General features: G+C 42.8%; 2 protein-coding genes across 17 annotated transcripts in view; both read left to right on the plus strand.

The window, feature by feature from the left end:
• The window catches only part of tp53i13 (tumor protein p53 inducible protein 13), a 400,199-nt gene extending 387,675 nt beyond the window's left edge, over positions 1-12,524 (plus strand). The window contains exon 10 of the transcript XR_009789654.1: positions 12,462-12,524. The gene's annotated coding sequence lies outside the window, so the exon portion shown is untranslated. The remainder of the gene's footprint in view (positions 1-12,461) is intronic.
• Positions 1-18,937, plus strand: part of mecom (MDS1 and EVI1 complex locus) — a 143,430-nt gene that overhangs the window by 106,688 nt on the left and 17,805 nt on the right. For 8 of the 16 annotated variants that reach the window (XM_061781378.1, XM_061781382.1, XM_061781379.1 and 5 more), the window contains 6 exons: positions 6,216-6,350; positions 14,136-14,238; positions 14,333-14,446; positions 14,562-14,673; positions 15,101-15,248; positions 15,387-15,567. In XM_061781378.1, the coding sequence (XP_061637362.1) occupies positions 6,216-6,350; positions 14,136-14,238; positions 14,333-14,446; positions 14,562-14,673; positions 15,101-15,248; positions 15,387-15,567 (793 nt within the window). Of the gene's footprint in view, positions 1-4,719; positions 5,178-6,115; positions 6,351-14,135; positions 14,239-14,332; positions 14,447-14,561; positions 14,674-15,100; positions 15,249-15,386; positions 15,568-18,937 lie in introns of those variants that run through there. The other 8 variants (XM_061781383.1, XM_061781384.1, XM_061781385.1 and 5 more) reach the window with 6 other exon arrangements.

An 18,937-nucleotide genomic window follows, 5' to 3' on the forward strand; every position in this document is an offset into this window, starting at 1 on the left:
AGTGTTAGTCATTTGTGCGCCGCAGTGCTTCGGGTTAAACATAATTCCAGCCTAACTCGGTGCTTTGATGCTACTGAAAACCAGCGAAGCCTTTAATGGGAGTCACTCCGTGTCGCTATGTTACCGTTGCTGATTTGTTGTTTTCTCAGGAAATTCTGACTTTAATCGTCACCCTTACACACTCAGCCGCTGAATTGAGCTGCCTAGCAGATCTCGTGCACTGCGGTCTCAATGTCTCTCTTTTTTTGGCACTTACATTCTTTAACACTTTCTCAGGTTACAACTTTGACCACTTATGTCTCCCTTGCTTGAAAAGTGCAGACTCACCAGACAAAAAAAAATATACTTGCGAGTTTATCTGCTAGGTTAACCTGCTTCTGCTGAAAATATTGTTTTATGCAGGAAATGTGAAATATGTTACATACCAACCTTTACAATGGAAGAACAGTTAGCATTTCCCTCCCGTGGGCTTTTCTTACAATTCAAAGATTTATCTTCTTCAAATTTCATTTCATCTGCTCTACTTAACTGACAAGGAAGCGTTGTCGTTCTGCCGTCACGGTGAACAAGTCCAACATCTCAACCTGATATCCGCCAACATTAAATATTAGCCTTCCAATTGGACACGCCGCAGGGAAAGCAAATTGTCTCAGTATCCCATCTGCAGCAGGACTTAAAACGTTAGACGGGAGATAAACGTAATGAATGTGTGACACTTGCTCTCGCTTGATCTGGAGTGCCGTGTTCAATTCCATCACGCTTTGCCTCCGCAGCGTAAAAAAAAAAAAAAAAAAAAAAAAAGGTCTTTTAAAGATGATATCTATGAGCGTTTTAGAGCCAATTTGTTCACCCTGCGGCGAACAGCAACATGCTCTAATTACCCGCCCCCCCCCCCCCCCCCTCTCCTGTCTCAACAGGGCCGAGTGGGGCTGTTTAAGTTTCCAGTCCATTCTGTACATGGAACTTTGTGCCCGTTGAATTTATGTCTGAAAAATATGCCCTATGTGTAGCTTTATTGCACCCAGCAGCCCACATACAGTCTTGTTCCACAGCGGAAGTGTCAGGGATCACTGTAAGTACTTTCTGTACATCCCTGGCACGCCACCATTGTCACACGCCGCCGGCCTCATTTTTAAATATACTTACATGTTGGCTAATCACAATGCAGAAAATGTCATTTTAAATTTATGCATGTCATGATTAACAATATTGTAAAAGCACCTCTTGATTTCTTTCTTGTCAGTATTTCAGTGCCCAACGTTCACATATAATTTTCTTAATCTGAATCTTTATAGTGAACAGTGCAATATATTGTCTGTTTTGGTGGATGGGGGATTGTTTTTGACTGCGGACCCTCTCCTCGGGGCTGTTGGCATTCCCTGTAGAAGCCCCCTGTCGAAAAAAAACGAACAGGGGACCGCCAATAGAGGAATAAAAATGTGGCTGTAGCTACAAACAGGCACCTGGCACATCTTGATCCTGACACAGTACCTCACTTGTTCACTCAGTTTTCTAAGATGGAGATGTCCTCTTCAGAATATTACACCTATGGCTACAGAAGCTGCGGATGGGGGGCGGGGATTAGTCTATTACTGGACACCCCAATTGTCATTTTGGCTTTGGAATGGTTCATGTCAATGCTGCGTATTGAAATTAGAATTTGTCAGTCATGGGCCCTTAGAATTATCACCCCAAACAACGCTTCTTTTTATCTGTCTCGTCGATGAAGAAATGCGAGCCACGTGTCTTGTAAGCACTGTGTCATGTAATGGCTCGATTGAATGTGAGCTTGTCTTTATTTAATTGACAAAAACCAAAAACGTCTGACCCTCTTGCCCTTTAGTACTAAACCGATGTTTAAAATGTAATGATAAGCTAATGGACATGTCGGCCTATAGGCTCCTCACACAGAGCTGTCAAAGGCAAAACAAACAGTGTGAACACAAAATATCCAGGTGCTAATTCAGCAAACATGTCAGGCCTGTTTCTCCGAGGCCACCGAATTTGTCAGAAAATCATCCCTACTCGCTCTTTCTGCCGGAATGCCTGACTGACCCCCGGCAAATGAAAATAATCCACAGTAATTAGAAGTAGGCTGGTCTGGTCGTGAGAGCCCCCGGGAGGCCGGGTAAACATGGCGGAGGGGCCGGTGGCAGGGGAAGGGGGTGAGCTGACCTTGTCCACATAAAGCAGTGATTTATGAAGTGCAGGGCACAGCAGCAGGGCTTCTGTCTTCTCCTGCAAAACCAAATTACTGAGGTGGAGATTAACACACTGCTCACGACAGGCCTACTTCCAGGCCTGGACGTTTTTTTTTTTATTTACATTTTCCCCTTTCATTTCCTCTACTCTGTCTTCATTGTAATTGCTATGGACTGTATGGACACAGGGTCTACCTACAGCAGCAGGATTATTCCCCTCTACACTAATCTTGGCTCAAAGAGTTCTTGGTTTGTGGTCAAATTAATGTTTGTGTTTTAAGCATATCTGCAGAATTTCATTCCATCTCTGCGGGTAGGGGGGGGGCGGGTGTCTTCCCATTGCGGATTTGTCTGCAATGTGGACTTTCTCTCCTTTTCCTCACGGTGTCCTCCTATGTTGGAATGTACCACACGGGCCTACAGCGGCGTCTCCAGCTGCAGCATGGAACTCTCCGCACGGCTGGAGTCGGTTTGCAACCCACGCGGGAATCCCTCGCTTCAGCTCCGTTATGACTTCCGAGGATCCAGCGCCCAGCAGCAAAGTCCAAATCTGCTGCATCAAAAACATTTGCAAAATAAACAACATATGATCCATGCATGACTGAACCCCTAAAATAAACAAGAAAGCCACAAGGAAATTTTACAGCGCATTAAAGCCTCAGCACTTAACATTATTTGAACCCTTAAGATATCAAAATAGGTATGGAAATGCTGTGTTGTATAGTTGGAAGGAATATAGCCTGAAGCTTGCATGTGTTGAGTTTGTAATGTGTTGATAAACAGCTTTCCACCAGGGCAAAATCTTTACACCAAAGGCGTCAAATAATTCCGATAAAGCGGATCTTTTTCATCTCAGCACATCACAGTCATTTTTATGGCTCAAATAAATGCAAATTAGAGATATGGCTCGCAAATCTGTCCCGGTTTGTTAACAGTATTTAACTGTCACCCATCATTTCACAACAGATTTCCCATCTTTATCGCTGCACATTCAGGTGATTATAAATTCTGGTCAGTTCATAAAAATATATGTTGATGTGGTCCCCAAAATCTACATTATAGTACAAACAAGCTGCTGCTTTAAGGGCAAGTTACATCGAAACATGAATTGAATTAAAATGATTGAATGCATTATCTTAAGAGAGAAAAAGAAATATCGAGTTTTACAGTCATTTCACAGATTTTTTTTTTTTTAAATGCCATTCATTTATCCTCTCAAATGTCCACGCTGAGTCAATTGGAAGTTCACTTCAGTGGAGCACGCCATCTCCTGACAGGCGAGGGTAAGGCAGCAAGTCCCGATGGAGCGGGCAAAAAAGGGGCTCCTGCTACACTGTTCCCCCTTTTTACCCCCCGCAAATCTGGAGCGTGCATCTTTCCTTTTCCGTAGAGCATCAGAAATGCGAAGAGGCCGTCAAGACTTTTCAGACGACTTGTATTTCACAAACAATGCATCATAAAACAAATCCCTCATCCTGACAGGAAGAAAATAGAACAGCTCATTCGGCTTGAGCTTTCCCAATTTATGGCTAAATTAAAAAAGGCTTCCAACAATGGACAAGTCGAGGAGAGGCAGGAAATCAATGACCGGGCGGACCGGGGTCTCTGCTCGGTTCTCAGGGAGCAAAAAAAAAAACAAAAACACACACACAAAAAACGATGGGAATCGGTGGCGGGGTCCTGCCTTATTTACACATGATTTTTCCTGTCCTTCCTGCACATTTGCGCCGCGATTTGCCAAAACAATGGCTATTATCTGGGATGCAAGGTCAATGTCACAGAGTTGAGGCATTATCCATCATCATCTGCTCTCATCAGCCAAGGCTGCAGCCCTCTTCGGCTTTATGAGCTGCCTAATAAACTCGCCTCCCCGACAACAGTTCCCCTCGCTTTAGACTGCACGTTCCGATTTCAAATCAAGTCTATTTTGTACAATTGCGCCGATTCGCAACTCGACTCTACAGATTTTCTTCCGAATAATGCCACTTGCCTAGTATGTAAAGTGTAAAGTATATGAAGATTAGTAAAGGAACGTAAAAAAAAAACACAAATAATAAGTAATCATGAGTGCACCATTGTCATAAAACGACAGCGAGTGTTGTGAACAAGTTTAGAGAAGATGCGAACAATGGTTCCTCCCTTTGAAGCTTCTGTTGGTTCATGAAAGTGTGCCGGGCCAGTTCATCCCCTCTTCGAAGCCCCATCTCGACCTCTCTGTGACCCCGCTCAACCTCTGCGACCCGGGGCCCCCGTCACTTCACAATTTACCGCGGAGAGGAGTCGCTTCCGCCAAGGAGGGGGGCGACAGTCGCCCAGAATGGATGGATGGAGTTTTATGGGATGATCCTGCGTAAAAAAAAAAAAAAAAAAAGAAGCGAGCGAGAGACCCACACAGCAAGAGAAGACGTCTTCAAAAACACCGCCTTATCATATTGATACATCCTGAGCATCATAATAAGAGGAGGAGGTGGTTGTGCGTCTGCGGAATGGGGGGGGGGGGGGGGGGGACACCTGGCTGCGTCAGGACAGGACAGGAGGGGTGACAAGAGAGGAGCGCACTGAAAAGTTGCAAGCGAGTTCATCCACCGGAGGGAGGACACGAAGAGAAAGGAGATGTATCGGACAGACGGGTCCGTGAATGCAACGCGGTGATGAGAGGATCGGAGTTGAGAAAGCGCGCTGCGTGTGGCGGACAGTGAAGGGGGCGCGCGCACTGGAGAGGAGACCGTCGTCCACTCAGCCCGGCTTTGGAGAAGCTGATTTTAAAACAAATAATAATAATAAAAAAAATAAAAAAAACTTAAAATGGACGTCGCATCGCAGCTGATAAGACTGAGTTAATTTTAAAAAAACAACAACAAAAAAACCATCCCGAGCCTTTTGAAGCGGAGTTTCCGTCACTTTTGCTCACTTTAGCACGCACACTTCGTGTCCCCAGCGGCTTGAGCCGCACGCCGACGCGAACAGCCTTCAACGGTAAGAAGAAACTCACTTCTTCAATGAAAACAGAGATATTTGTATTCAATTTTTTTCTTATTATTGCAATTCATTGGTGCCGTCAGGGCAAATGCAGTCTGACTTTTTGAATTCGTTCAAGTGGGGGGAAACAATGTTGGGGAGGCAGACAAAAGGATTCACTCAACCTTAATAATTCATTCTTGTTTTATGTTAACAAGATTTTCGTGCATAGTGAATTATTTCCAAATGATTTGTGTTCAAAGAAAGCGAAAAAACTAGGATAAATATTAACTTTAAAATTTTTTTTAAAAAAGGTGTCACTAGATTGTCAACAAAATCTATTTATATATTTTTTAACTGGACAAATGTTTTATATTCTAATCCCTTTTTTTTTTTTTTTTCGTTTTATCATGCATTTCCCTTTCGTGCCAAGAAATTCAAAAAGCAAAAGCGTCTCCTTATTTTTGTCACAGGCCGAACTGCTGTTCTTTGAGTCTAAATTGCTTCTGTTAATTGATTTGTCTTTCGTTGAGGATCGCGTATATCTGTAAAAAAAAAAAAATGTCCTTTCATTATCTCTCTATCCATATAAATAAGTTGTATGTTTTAGAGCTGTAATTGGATATTTTTTCTCCAGGCCCACATGTATTATTATTATTAATATTATTATTATTATTATTATTATTGAATGTATAACGTCACACGTTTAATTAAGACCTCCCTCACTTTAAAAATCTGTTAATTGATTTTCTATTTATAGATAAATATGTCCATGTTTATATTTACCAAGGATTAACGTGAACAAAATAATAATTTCATGTCAACAAAACAACACATTTTACCAGCCAACTGTTGGCTTACGCACTTGTTGTTTTTTTGTTTGTTGTTGTTGTTGTTTTTCTCCCCAGTTTAAAATGTTAAAAATATTTCTTTGTTGTGCACGTCATTTTCCACAGTGACTCCCAAAATGACAGGCTTCTTTCTCAGTGGGAGGTACAGTTGGTACACAGCAACCTGGACTGATACTGATCTGGACTTGGATCTCTGTCTCTCCAGATCTTGGACGGGTCAGGCCATGTAAAGTACTGTGTGGATGCCAGCAAGCCAGATATCAGGAGCTGGCTGAAGTACATCCAGTTTGCCCCCACTGCCAAGCAGCATAACCTGACAGCCTGCCAGGTAGATGATCAGGTATGTGGAGACACTTGCAACTTGTCCAGCAGAAAAAAAAAAAAAAAAATCCCAAAATGATGACAGGATGAGAAAGGTTAGATGAACTTTGCTGTGTGTGTGAGGGTAAATCCAGTGCAACCTAAATGTCATTTTAAAAAGCTTTTTCCACTCACTGTCCTGCTCGCTGTTGTCGTCTTCTAAATTGTTATCGTGATCCAAGTCAGATAGTCGCATGTGCGACTGGCCCACCCTGCTCTCACCTCTCTCACACACACACACACACAATGCAGAGCACTGCAGACACTCTATGCTATCAGCGCGTGTTTTCATTGTGTAATTGTACGCCAGCTTCTGCCGTGCGAGGACCACAGGGCAGGATCAGAGGCGGCCCGTCGAGATGATATTTCCCCACACTTCCCTGTCACGCTGGCGATATAAACTCTTAGATATGTCAGGAATGTCACAGTCTTTTGCTGCTCACCTGGCTGTGGCCAGAGGTGCGTGCTGCCCACATGGGGGTCTGTTCACCTCACTAATCCCACTCAGTCATTCCTTCATTGAGGCTGGTGGACAAGAGACTAAACTTTACCTGACACGCGTGTGGAGCATTCCATGGCATGACCTTTGCGGAGGGGGGGGGGATTTAAGCTGCATACTTGTCATTACCACTCAATGAGGAGTTACTGGAAACGGAAAAAAAAGTTGTTTCTGTAAGAAGAAGAACAGTAGGTAGATCACAAAGTAAGTCAGAGTGGTGTGGGAAAAGTCTTAGGCCACCTTGTCACAGCAGCCATTTTGACATGGTATAACACTAAATAGTAGGACAGATCCATCCATCCATTTCCTGTACCGCTTCTCCTCACTAGGGTCGCGGGCATGCTGGAGCCTATTCCAGCTATCTTCGGGCGAGAGGCGGGGCACACCCTGAACCGGTCGCCAGCCAATCGCAGGGCAAGTAGGACAGATAAAAATCCAAGATCAACTTTTACAAAACTTTCTAGAGTTGGTACATGGGCTAAGAAAACCTGTTCAAGTTTAGTGATGTCGGGATAATGATGTGAAGACTGAAATCGTCCACCTTTCAGATTATAATCATCAAATCCGAGATCCACGAGTCGCATGCGAACTAACAAACATATGGAGCGACAAACACAAATGTTCTCCTGAGTAACATTCGTATCTATGGTTATTTGAGCAGTGGTAATGGTGGCCTAAAACCTTTGCACGGTATTAACATGTAATTGAAAGAAAAGTGATTGACAGGCATCTTTGGCATTATTCAACCTTAGGCGAAGAACTGAAATCGAGTTTTAGGAACAAATCGGCGGCCCCTCTGTCAGCCATCTTCTGACTTTTCCGAAAAGGATCCCTGAAGGTCTCCTCCATGTTCTCTTGTCTGGAATCGCTTGGCCTCTCTGTTTTCAAAGTGACGGGCAGACAAACAAGCAGAGAGAGCCGTGCGCGAGGTGTGCCTTGCTGTCAACACGGCGGTTCTGCTCCGGTGCCCGTGTAAGGCTCCGACAGGTCTCGGACATGGCTGTGATGAGGTGATTGTTAACTATTACACACTGTCACAGCGCCACACAATGTGCCGTCTTTAAAGCCTTCCGGCCAACATTGGTGTTTTTGAAAACACACTGTAGCGGCTCACAATGCCCGTCTGTATGCTCAAATTGAATAGACTAAATGTGGGGTGGTCTTGCAAAGGCGCTGTCACTTTTTTGCTACTCTTTTGCGCTCATGAGGGCTTTTTGTTTGTGCTTTTTTTTTTAAATCAGTCCTAGTGCACACATTCAATGGTGTGAGTGTGTATAGTGTGGGCTATTGCATATGTTTCACTGCGCACGTGTGCTGGTGCATTTGAGAATCTGCGTCAGACTGGAAATGGTTCGTTTTTGGCCTTCAAATGGTAACTTGGACAATACCTGAGTCCAACAGGTTTTTACAACCACAGAGAAGTGCTGAATCTGAACTCAGCTTGAAACTACACCGCAAAAAAAAACACACACACACACACACAGAGACGTACTACCACCAGATTTGAACAGAAGAGAGTCAGAGTGGGCTCCCCTGAGCTTGCACTCCTGCTAAATCTCTTCTGAGAAGTGGACTCCAACCAATCCAGCTCAATACCTTGAACGGAGACGATTTCCGACGTGATTTATATGACGACAATGTCATACAGCCTCAGCAATTTCCAGGTGTGTTGGTCATTATGGCTCACTCGCAAGCTCCAATTTAGCCCCTTCCAGTGTGAAAGTAAAACTGGCCTCCATCCTCTTATTTCTGACCCAGTTCTGTTTACCATAAAAGTTTATGAGCAAATCTCAGGAGGGTGAGTGTGTGAGTGAGGAAGGAATGAGTAAGGAGAGAAGGGAAAAGAGACTGTTTTGTCTCGTTGGAGAAACTATTTGGGATCCCCTCCCGCCCACTCTTCATGTCATTCTGCTGGTATATTATGAATCGGTTTTATAAAATCACCTTCAGAGACCTTTGAAAAACTGTGTATTCCAGGTGCACATGCGCAGTCTGCAAGGTCAAGAGCGAAACAAAACCTGCCTTTACAAAATGACGTGTGCAATTTTAGAGCGGAATTAATACAAAGATTGCAGCTTTACTGCTGGGGTGCAATGACACACATTCTGAGAATCAAGCAGTCACATTATATCTCAAAAGTAAAAATGATATTACATTTCCATGACAAGTATGAGGGTTATTTGACAAAATTGTCTGTGATTGAATGTGAAAATTATTATTTTTTTCATATCCATATTTTTTTCTTTTTTCAAGAATAGTCTTTTTTTCACTTATTAAGACCTGGGGGGGAAGAATTCTTATGGATCAATGGAAGGATTCGTCATCTAATCTATTTTTTTGCCCAGCCGTAATGCACAGGATTTAATCATAGCAAATAACTATTATGGCGACTTGTCAAAAAGATTAGTATTTTCGACCCCGTTTATTTCAATTGCTTATTTGAAAGCACACAATGGGAACTGAACAGACAGCGTAGGAGGGGATATCATGAGCACGGCATTCTGGAGTTAATTGCAATTGTAACACCTCATGAAAGTCCACTGAAGACAATAAATGTTCCCACAAATTGGAAACATAATCATCTTTATCATTTGACTTTAACATAATATGAGTTTTAAGTCTCAAGCCTTTGACATTCCATCCCATAATGCTCAAACTCCCTCGGTTTGCTGATGTATGAAACAAGGCAGTAAATAGGAACCTTCCACGAGTTGTGTCTGGTCATTCAGATAATGTGGGCAATTAGTGTTTAAAATGCCTGCGCCACTCTTCTTCGTCAACTCTTTCAACTCGGCGGCAATTAGCTTATTAGTGTAATTAGCATCATCCAACTTGTTTAAGAACATTTCACAAGATACTACAAAGCGATGGGAATGTTGGCGTACTCACACCCTAACATGCTTGTTGCGCCCACATCGCGCCTAAAGATGTGTACTTTTTGCTAGCGTGAGTGAGCTGATGCGTCCCGTGATATGAATATGGGCAAAAAAAAATATGCAATGCACTGAATCCGCAATATGGTGAACCGCGATGTAGCGAGAGAACAGCAGCAGATGGGCTAGTGATTAGCACATCTTCCTCACAGTTGAGAGCTTGTGAGTTAGACTTTAAATTGTCCATAGGTGTGATTGTTGTGTGTTATAGGTATTATTATTATTATTGGATTTTTTAAATTCGATTTTAAAGATATTTTCCAATCCTACATAAGACATGCAAAAGTTTGCAACCTACATAAAGTTTCCCAGTTTATATCTCTGATGTATTTCATTTCATTTTGGGGGATCTCCATAAGCGATTGCTATTCTTCCACCGTTGTTTTCTTTACTGCAGTACAAAAAAACACAACACACCAACAAAGCACCAACAGGTAGAAACCACCTCAGAGCAATCACAACAACACTACAAGACGTAGTTATGGTACAGGACCTTGTAGTTTCTTTACATTTGACGTGATTGTATCATAAAGTTTTATTTAATAGCTTCCAACAGTGGACTGTAACAGCATGACTGAACATCCAGATGATGATTTGATGTGTCAAACTACTCAAATATTACATATGTACCGATCTTTGTCACTTAGCGTGTTGGCTTGAGTTGAGGTGCATGATAATCATTAAAGTGCGTGCGATTGTTGTGAGTCCAAAACAGACCGCAGCAAGTGTTTCTTGTTGCTTTATATGATTACAGCTCTTTATTGCATCAGCCAGAACAGAAAAACAGAATGACATATTTCAATTAGAGTTATTCCAGTTTGTTGGTCTTGTTGGATTTTGGGTGCATCTAAACGTTTTACTTTATGCTGTGCATCAAGACTGGAAATTATTTGGATTGTGATCATGAAAGCGCTGGCAAATACCATACCTATTCAAATGAGAGTGTGTGTGTGTGTGTGTGTGTGTGTAAATGAGTCACCAGGGTGTGACCTGAGAAAACATGAGCGCTAATAACTCGGCTAATAACTAAAGGTGTCAAGGTAACCAGTTTGGATGATGTGCCTGCGGTCGTGCCCTTTGATGGGGAAAGAAGCGTCACAGAGCAATCACATAACTGTTTCTCCATTGTAGTCATGTATTGCATTGCTCTTGGAATTTAAATGCAAATATAAACACATTTGAATGCAAGTGTGTGTTATTTATGGCCTTGATGCTTTGCGGAGTCACTGTGAACTCCACCACCTTAGTTATCTAATCTAGAGAAAAACCTGCTAATGAGAACCACTGACAGTCAGTGCTTGTGTGTGTGTGTGTGTGTGTGTGTGTGCACGCGCGCGGTTGTGACATACTAGGGATGACCTTTCAGATCAAACAGTGCGTCTTCTGTTCTGTAGTGAGCCTCTCTGCCTGTTTGCTTGCGTGTGTGAGTGTTTTCAGTGTTTGTCTGCGGTGGCCGATGGGGAAGAGGTGGAGATGTTAGGGGAATTCCTCAAGTGTGCCTGCGAGTGTGGCGGTGTTTTTACTGCCTCCCTACCTCCTTCTGCTCATGCAGAATTAGGGAGACAGTAGGAGCCGTACAGACTAGTCGACTTTACTACTCCGAAGTGACGTTTAAAGCGTGACATCGACAAGTCGCTAATCACGTGTTGGAGGAGGCTTGCTGCAACAGAATGAAATGAGTCTGTTACTTTGATTTAAATTGTCTTCTGTCTCTAAAGCTGTAGCTTTTGGAAGTGAGGGAGACCTACAGTAGTTAAGGGGAAAAGAGCCAGGGTCATTTTTTTTTCAACCAACCCTATATAAGTGGAAGGAGGGCACGGAAGTAATCCACTGCCCACAAAGAGGTCTGTGATTATTTGCAAACACTGCCAATGCCGGGCATGCAGAATCCGCTACTGTGGTGGGCCTAAAGAGAGGACAGGTTTCCCTCTTTGGTCAAGCTTTGCAAAACTTACAAACACACCACAGAGCACACCAAACAAGGGGATTTTGTATAAACTGCCCGTTGTCGGAGAATATAGATTATTGTAAAACATTCCATCATGAGATTATAATTTTTTTAATTATAATATACATATATACATATATATATAATTTAATATACGGTCCTGCACTGACAAAATGTCAGTGACGTCATCAGCGACCAGTCGACATTGACTCAACTTTCATGACATGTCGATTTAAAGGTCTGAGGTTTTGCAACCCTTTGACGCCACTAAAACAACACAAATGAAAGAAGGTCAAAGGCTCAAAAGGGATGTTCCTCCTCCTATACTGTAGGACATTGGACTGTGTCACCATCTTGTGTTGCTTGTTAAATAAATATGAAATACACTGGTGAGGCTAAACCTCTGTAGTGGGATATAAGCCCTTCGAAGACACTGGTCGACCTCTTATTTCCAAACAATTTCCTTGCTTCTCAAATGTCATGTTAGTCCACCTTTAATCCATTTTATAGGATTACAGTGGAACCTCAAGTTACGTATTTAATTTGTCCCGGGACCCCATTCTCAAACCGAAATGTTCGCAAACCGAGATCATGTATCCTATTGAAATGAATCGAAATGCAATTAATCCATTCCAAATGGAGAACGACGTTATATTTACCATATTTTGATCATTCTGTGGTTAAAAAAAATACTGTGCAATATAGAAATAGGTGGCGGCACGGTGGCCGACTGGTTAGAGCGTCAGCCTCACAGTTCTGAGGACCCGGGTTCTATCCCTGGCCCCGCCTGTGTGGAGTTTGCATGTTCTCCCCGTGCCTGCGTGGGTTTTCTCCGGGCACTCCGGTTTCCTCCCACATCCCCAAAACATGCATTAATTGAAGACTCTAAATTGCCCGTAGGTGTGACTGTGCGTGCGAATGGTTGTTAGTTTGTATGTGCCCTGAGATGAGATTCCAACGAATGTCTCAACTGTGAGGCAAACGCGCAAACCACTTGTTTATCATGCTGCTCTTCTTAAATCCCAAGCATATATTTTTATTTATACAATATAAATGTTTTTGCAATACAGTGGTATCTTGAACTAGGAGTGCCGCAACTTACAAGTTTTTCAAGTTAAAAGGCGTCGTTTTGGTTATTTTTTTTCTTTGCTTTTTACGAGCGGGCTTCAAGTATGCTGCCGCTCCAGAAAAACCCAAAAAAATAAAAAAAGGTGTCACAGTCGCAGATGCGCTTTCAGCCATTTATTGAATGGTGCGGACAGTTAAACACACAAATCCAAAATGAGCTCACTCACGAGCAGCGACAGTAAACCAAAACTCACATCCAGACACTCACAGAGACTAACTGGCCTCGTACCTGACGCCACTCATTCGGCCACGTCCCCTTTAAAGCATCAAAGCTCAGACAGAGCTGTTATTGTGACTTCAGAATTGTCCCACTCCCAACGTACAGTAATTACGCTTCATAAAACCAGTTTATTTCTTTACATGATCATTTATAATGCTTTTTTTTTTTACTATGTTTATGCAATACAGTGGTATTTTTCTTGATTAAAAACAGGTAACAAAAAAATGTGGTGGTTTTTGGGGGGCTGGAACGGGTTACTAAAATTTCAATGTATTTTAATGGGTAACATTAAGGAATTCAGTTACGAGCTTGGTCAAGTCAAGATTTCACTGTATACAGTATTATGGGTGGTTTGCTCACAAATGTCATGACAGCGTCCTGCTATTTGCATTACCCAGTATGCTGTATGTGTGTACAGTATTTGCTCAGCAATTCCTCTACACTGGAGAAGTTTATACTTTCAGTTTGTTTGCATGATGTTGTTCATGACGATTCACTTCAGGTCAATGAATGATTTGCGTGTCGATGTTTAATATATTTCCAAGAGAGCAACCACAAGTGACCTCTCAGAATATTCCCAACTACTCTAAGTTGACATTGCAATGCACCTTTGGACTATGAGAGAATAGTTTGTTGTCCGTAGTTTAGGGATTTATTTTAATAATCGATTAAATTGTTGACAATATTTTTTGGATTCATCAATGAATCAGTGCAGAAAATGCACAAACATTTGGTGCACAGCATGTCAGAAGACATTTTTACAAAGTAAAAGCAGATGTTTGCATATTTCTTATTGTGATTGTAATATATACTGATATATAATATAATCATTCTGCTTTCAAGGAGGACTACAGAAATCTGTTGAGAGGCTCGAATTCCGGGGTTCTGGACTATTTTAGGTTAAACAAGGAATTCTCGAAACGATTAATCGATGATCAAAACAGTTGTCAATTAATTGATTAATTGTTGCACCTCTACCGTATTTGTTTGAAATGTATCATACAGTAATAAGCAAGATATTAATTTATGTCTTTCAGATCTACTACAAAGTCACTCGAGATATTTTCCCTGGTGAGGAGCTTCTACTTTTCATGAAGGCAGAAGAGTATTCATGTGATACCATGGCTCCTGATATTCATGGTCTGCATCACACACGCAATGTTGCTTATTGGGACAACTTGCACAAGGTCTTTATTTCAACAATCTGCTGATGCTCTCCCCTCCCACCATGCAGAGGAGAGGCAGTACCGCTGTGAAGACTGTGACCAGCACTTCGAGTCCCGCAACCAACTGCTGGACCACCAGATGCAGCAGTGCGGGATGCCGCCCTCCTCCTTCCTTGATGCAGGTTTGGATTGGTTCTTTGTGCTCTTCTTCGGGTGTCCGTACTTCCTTCTAGTCTATACTGTATGTGTAAGAATTTTCTGCCATGTGAATGACTTTGATTTAACTCGTGTGCCTAGGAGAGAACAGCGACATTAATGCCCAGGAACCTCAAGACCTGCGATCCCTCCACATGTCTCACGACTTTCATGAGTGTAAAGAGTGTGATCAGGTCTTCCCGGATATCCAAAGGTGACTTATTTATTCACTCTGCTTGTGTTGTTGTTGAGGGTCAATTCTTGATTTATCATCTGTGGAGACCTGATCATTTTGTGCATGGAGCAATCAATGGTATTAAATGTTAAGGTAAATATTTTAACATTGTTGGCATTGCCATCACCAACAGATTTGAACTTGATTGAATAGCAATATATACAACATAGACACGTTTCAATGTTTTTAACTGTGATTGCACTGGAACATCATAGCGCTGGCCCAGCATCCAATCAGATTGCTATGATGTCAACCCCTGTAATACTCACTGTGAAACACAGTATTTAAATGTCATCCTTGGTGATTTCGGATAGAGAGCAGGCACACACAGTTTAAGAGGGATCATCTTTTTTGTTCTCTCCCGCTCTCTTCCTCACTGTCCTGTTTTTATCTGTGCTTCCTGCAGCCTCGAGGCTCACACTCTGTCCCACTCTGAGGAGAGAGAATATAAGTGTGACCAGTGTCCCAAGGCCTTCAACTGGAAATCAAACCTGATCCGACATCAGATGTCGCATGACAGTGGCAAGCACCATGAATGTGAAAACTGCTCAAAGGTAAAGTGATGATGACTTTTGTGGGTGGGGCCGGTGCTGATGAAGCACTGTTGGCTTTGTTATTCGAGGTCTACTTCTTTAGCGAGTCTTCGGACGATAGTAACACCCACCGTGTGTCTGTGTGGTTGCTTCCCCCAGCAGGTGTTCACAGACCCCAGTAACCTGCAGAGGCACATCCGCTCGCAGCATGTCGGGGCGCGGGCCCACGCCTGCTCTGACTGTGGCAAGACGTTTGCAACGTCTTCGGGCCTAAAGCAGCATAAGCACATCCACAGCAGTGTCAAGCCCTTCATGTGTAAGTCACTAAGACCCTACCTATGTAAGTCTCCTCAGTACATTAATTATAATAATAACCAAAAATAATCTGCTTGTGTGACTAGACAGCTTGTTCTTGGGAAGTCTTGTTTTATCCTTTTTCAGCTTGTCCTGCAGCTTCAAACATGTACTACTAGAGAAAGGAATATTAATATTAAGAGTCGTGATGTCATTTATTAGAAGTGGAGAGAAACTTACTCAGCACTCACAGGCACACAAATATGCTGAAGATATTTTCTTTTAACTAGCATGTAATTGGAGCCACTTTCACTTGGTCTAACCCAAGTGACCTACTCTGACATAACACACACACAAACACACACGCGCACACACAGACACACACACACACACACACTTTTCCCCTCTTGCATACCCCAGCAAGAAGACACATTTTTGACCTTTCACACTCTTCTTTCCCTAAAGCATAATGACCTTTACCCTTTGCCTCTCCTATTTCCCTGACCTGCCACATGTCGGCCTGTAAAAAGCAGTCCACACCAGATTTTACTCTCCTTTTCAGTCAAGCACATGAATTATTTTTTTTTTTCAATTGCTAAAACACGATTGCTAAAACAGGGCCCCTTTTGTCGAGACACCACATACAATTAACACAACCACACACACAAGTAGCAGAACACCTCAGATCCTTTACAAAATGAAACACTAGTCAAAATTATACACTAATTTATAAAAAACATATTTTGTTACCATATGACTTCATTTTTGTTTGAACCATTTACACACTGCTGTTCGTAACCTAAAACAGCAATTCTACTTTTCAGTGATTAGGGAACTGTGAGTTAAATACACAGAGAAAGAGCAAACCAAACTCTTTACAATTATAGTAAAAAGAAAATAAATCTGAAAAAAAAATGCAACTACAGTACAGCATACATTTTCTCTTCTTCCATTTTGGCTGAAGACAGATGAAGTCACCTGCTGCATTTTTATAGTCCTTCAACCTGATTGGTGTGTCTACAATTAAGCAATCATGTGTTTGTGCACCTGATGACTTTGTTTAACCAGTTGGCTCATACGTATGGTAATTTGACAGTCAGCGCTTTGGAATTGCAAGGAAGTGACATCATGATAGATTTCTGTGTGTAATGTACACGTGTGTTTAGCAAATCACTTTTTTTTGCAGAAAGTGTGAGGCTGACGTGGTTTTGATAATTGTGTAATACTTTCGATTTTAGTGTTAACGCAGTAGAAAAAAAACCTGTAACATGCATACTGTATACACAGGCTGGGATGACTTTCTCTCCACTCCCCCTCCATCCCCTCCACATCCACCACAGACACCATTCTTCACAAATAGCAACCACATGCACTTCTGTCTTCCTAGTGCTTGAGCCCATTTGCTGTAATCAAGAGGAAATATGTAACTTTAAATACAACTAATGGTTGTGTAAAACCATACTGGGGAAAGCCGTGTGTGTCAAATGTTTCTTGTCTATGCATGTACAGTGAACTCTTGCTATTAGCAGGGGTTGGGACCAAGATCTGCAGGGGATAGGGAAATTACATGAATTATAGAAACCCCCTTTAAAAAGTTCATAATTATCTACAGTATATAATAGTTTCAATTCAAAATGTATTCTAAACTTTGATCCCAAAGCATTTCAGCATAATTTCAAACGCATCAGAATCAGAATCATCTTTATTTGCCAAGTATGTCCAAAAAACACACAAGGAATTTGTCTCCGCTAATTGGACCCGCTCTAGCACGACAACAGACAGTCAATTGACAGAGAACACTTTTGAGACATAAAGACATTGACAAAAAAAAAACAGTCACTGAGCAATAAAGGGTTGCTAGTTATCTGGTAATGCCGGTACAAATAATTAAATTTTTTTTGACAATTGTGCAAAAATATGCAGAGTCCTCTAGCACTTAGAGCAGTTCGAATGACTAATATAGCAATAGTCAGGTGCAATGACCATTGTGCAAAGGGTGCCGAGACTTCAAGCGAGTAGTGCGATAATCTGGGACAATGTTGATTATGCAAATGTTGCAGATACTCCTCAATCAGTGTGCAAATGGAGCAGATGCTACTCTGGCATGAGTGGCCAGTATTGGTCAACAACAGATATGCAACTAGTGCAGCGTGGCGAGACTACTACACTGAGTGCACGAGTAATATATAATTGGCCCGACAGAAATGTGACAGCAAATTCAGACAAAAAAATTGGCAGCATGTTGCAATGGAATTGTAAGTTAGCTGTTTAAGAAGTTGATTGCAAGAGGGAAGAAGCTGTTGGAATGTCTACTAGTTCTAGTTTGCATTGATCGGTAGCGCCTACCTGAGGAAAGGAGCCGGAACAGCCGGTGACCGGGATGTGGAGGGTCCGAGAGGGTTTTGCACGCTCTTGTCTTAGTTTTGGCAGCGTGCAAGTCCTGAGGTGGGTAGGGGGTACCGATAATCCTTTCAGCAGTTTTGATTGTCCGTTGCAGTCGGAGTTTGTCCTTTTTTGTAGCAGCACCAAACCAGACTGTGACGGAAGAACACAGGACTGATTCGATGACCGCTGTGTAGAACTGCCTCAGGCCGTGCTTTCTCAGAAGCCGCAGGAAGTACATCCTCTGCTCGGCCTTTTTGAGGACGGAGTTGATGTTGATCGCCCACTTCAGGTCCTGAGAGACTGTAATTCCCAGGAACTTGAAGGTCTCAACGGTTGACACAAGGCAGCCGAACAGCGTGAGGAGCAGCTGTGGCGAAGGATGCCTCCTGAAGTCCACGATCATCTCTACAGTCTTGAGGGTGTTCAGCTCCAGGTTGTGTCGGCCGCACTACAGCTCCAAACCGCTCCACTTCCTGTGGATATGCAGAATCGTCACCGTCCTTGATGAGGCCGATGACAGTGGTGTCATCTGCAAACTTCAGGAGTTTGACAGCCGGGTGCGTTGAGGTGCAGTCGTTCGTGTAGAGAGAGAAGAGCAGCGGAGAGAGGACACAACCTTGGGGCGCCCCAGTGCTGATGCTGCGTGTGGATGAGGTGGCCTCCCCCAGCCTCACTTGCTGTGTCCTGCCCGTCAGGAAGCTGTAAATCCACTGGCAGATGGCAGGCGAGACGCTGAGCTGGAGAAGCCTGGAGGAAAGGACTTTGGGGATGATGGTGTTGAACGCTGAGCTGAACGGGATCCTCACGGAGGTCCCTGCACTGTCGAGGTGTTCTAGGATGAAGTGCACTCCCATGTTTGACTGCATCATCCGCAGACCTGTTCGCTCGGTAGGCAAACTGTAGGGGGTCCAGCAGGGGACCTGTGACGCTCTTGAGGTGGTCCAGCACGAGACGTTCAAAGGACTTCATGACCACAGATGTCAAGGCGACAGGCCTGTAATCATTTAGACCCGAGATTGCAGGTTTCTTGG

Source organism: Phyllopteryx taeniolatus, chromosome 8 (assembly GCF_024500385.1).
Source record: "Phyllopteryx taeniolatus isolate TA_2022b chromosome 8, UOR_Ptae_1.2, whole genome shotgun sequence".
Classification (NCBI taxonomy): Eukaryota; Metazoa; Chordata; class Actinopteri; order Syngnathiformes; family Syngnathidae; genus Phyllopteryx; species Phyllopteryx taeniolatus.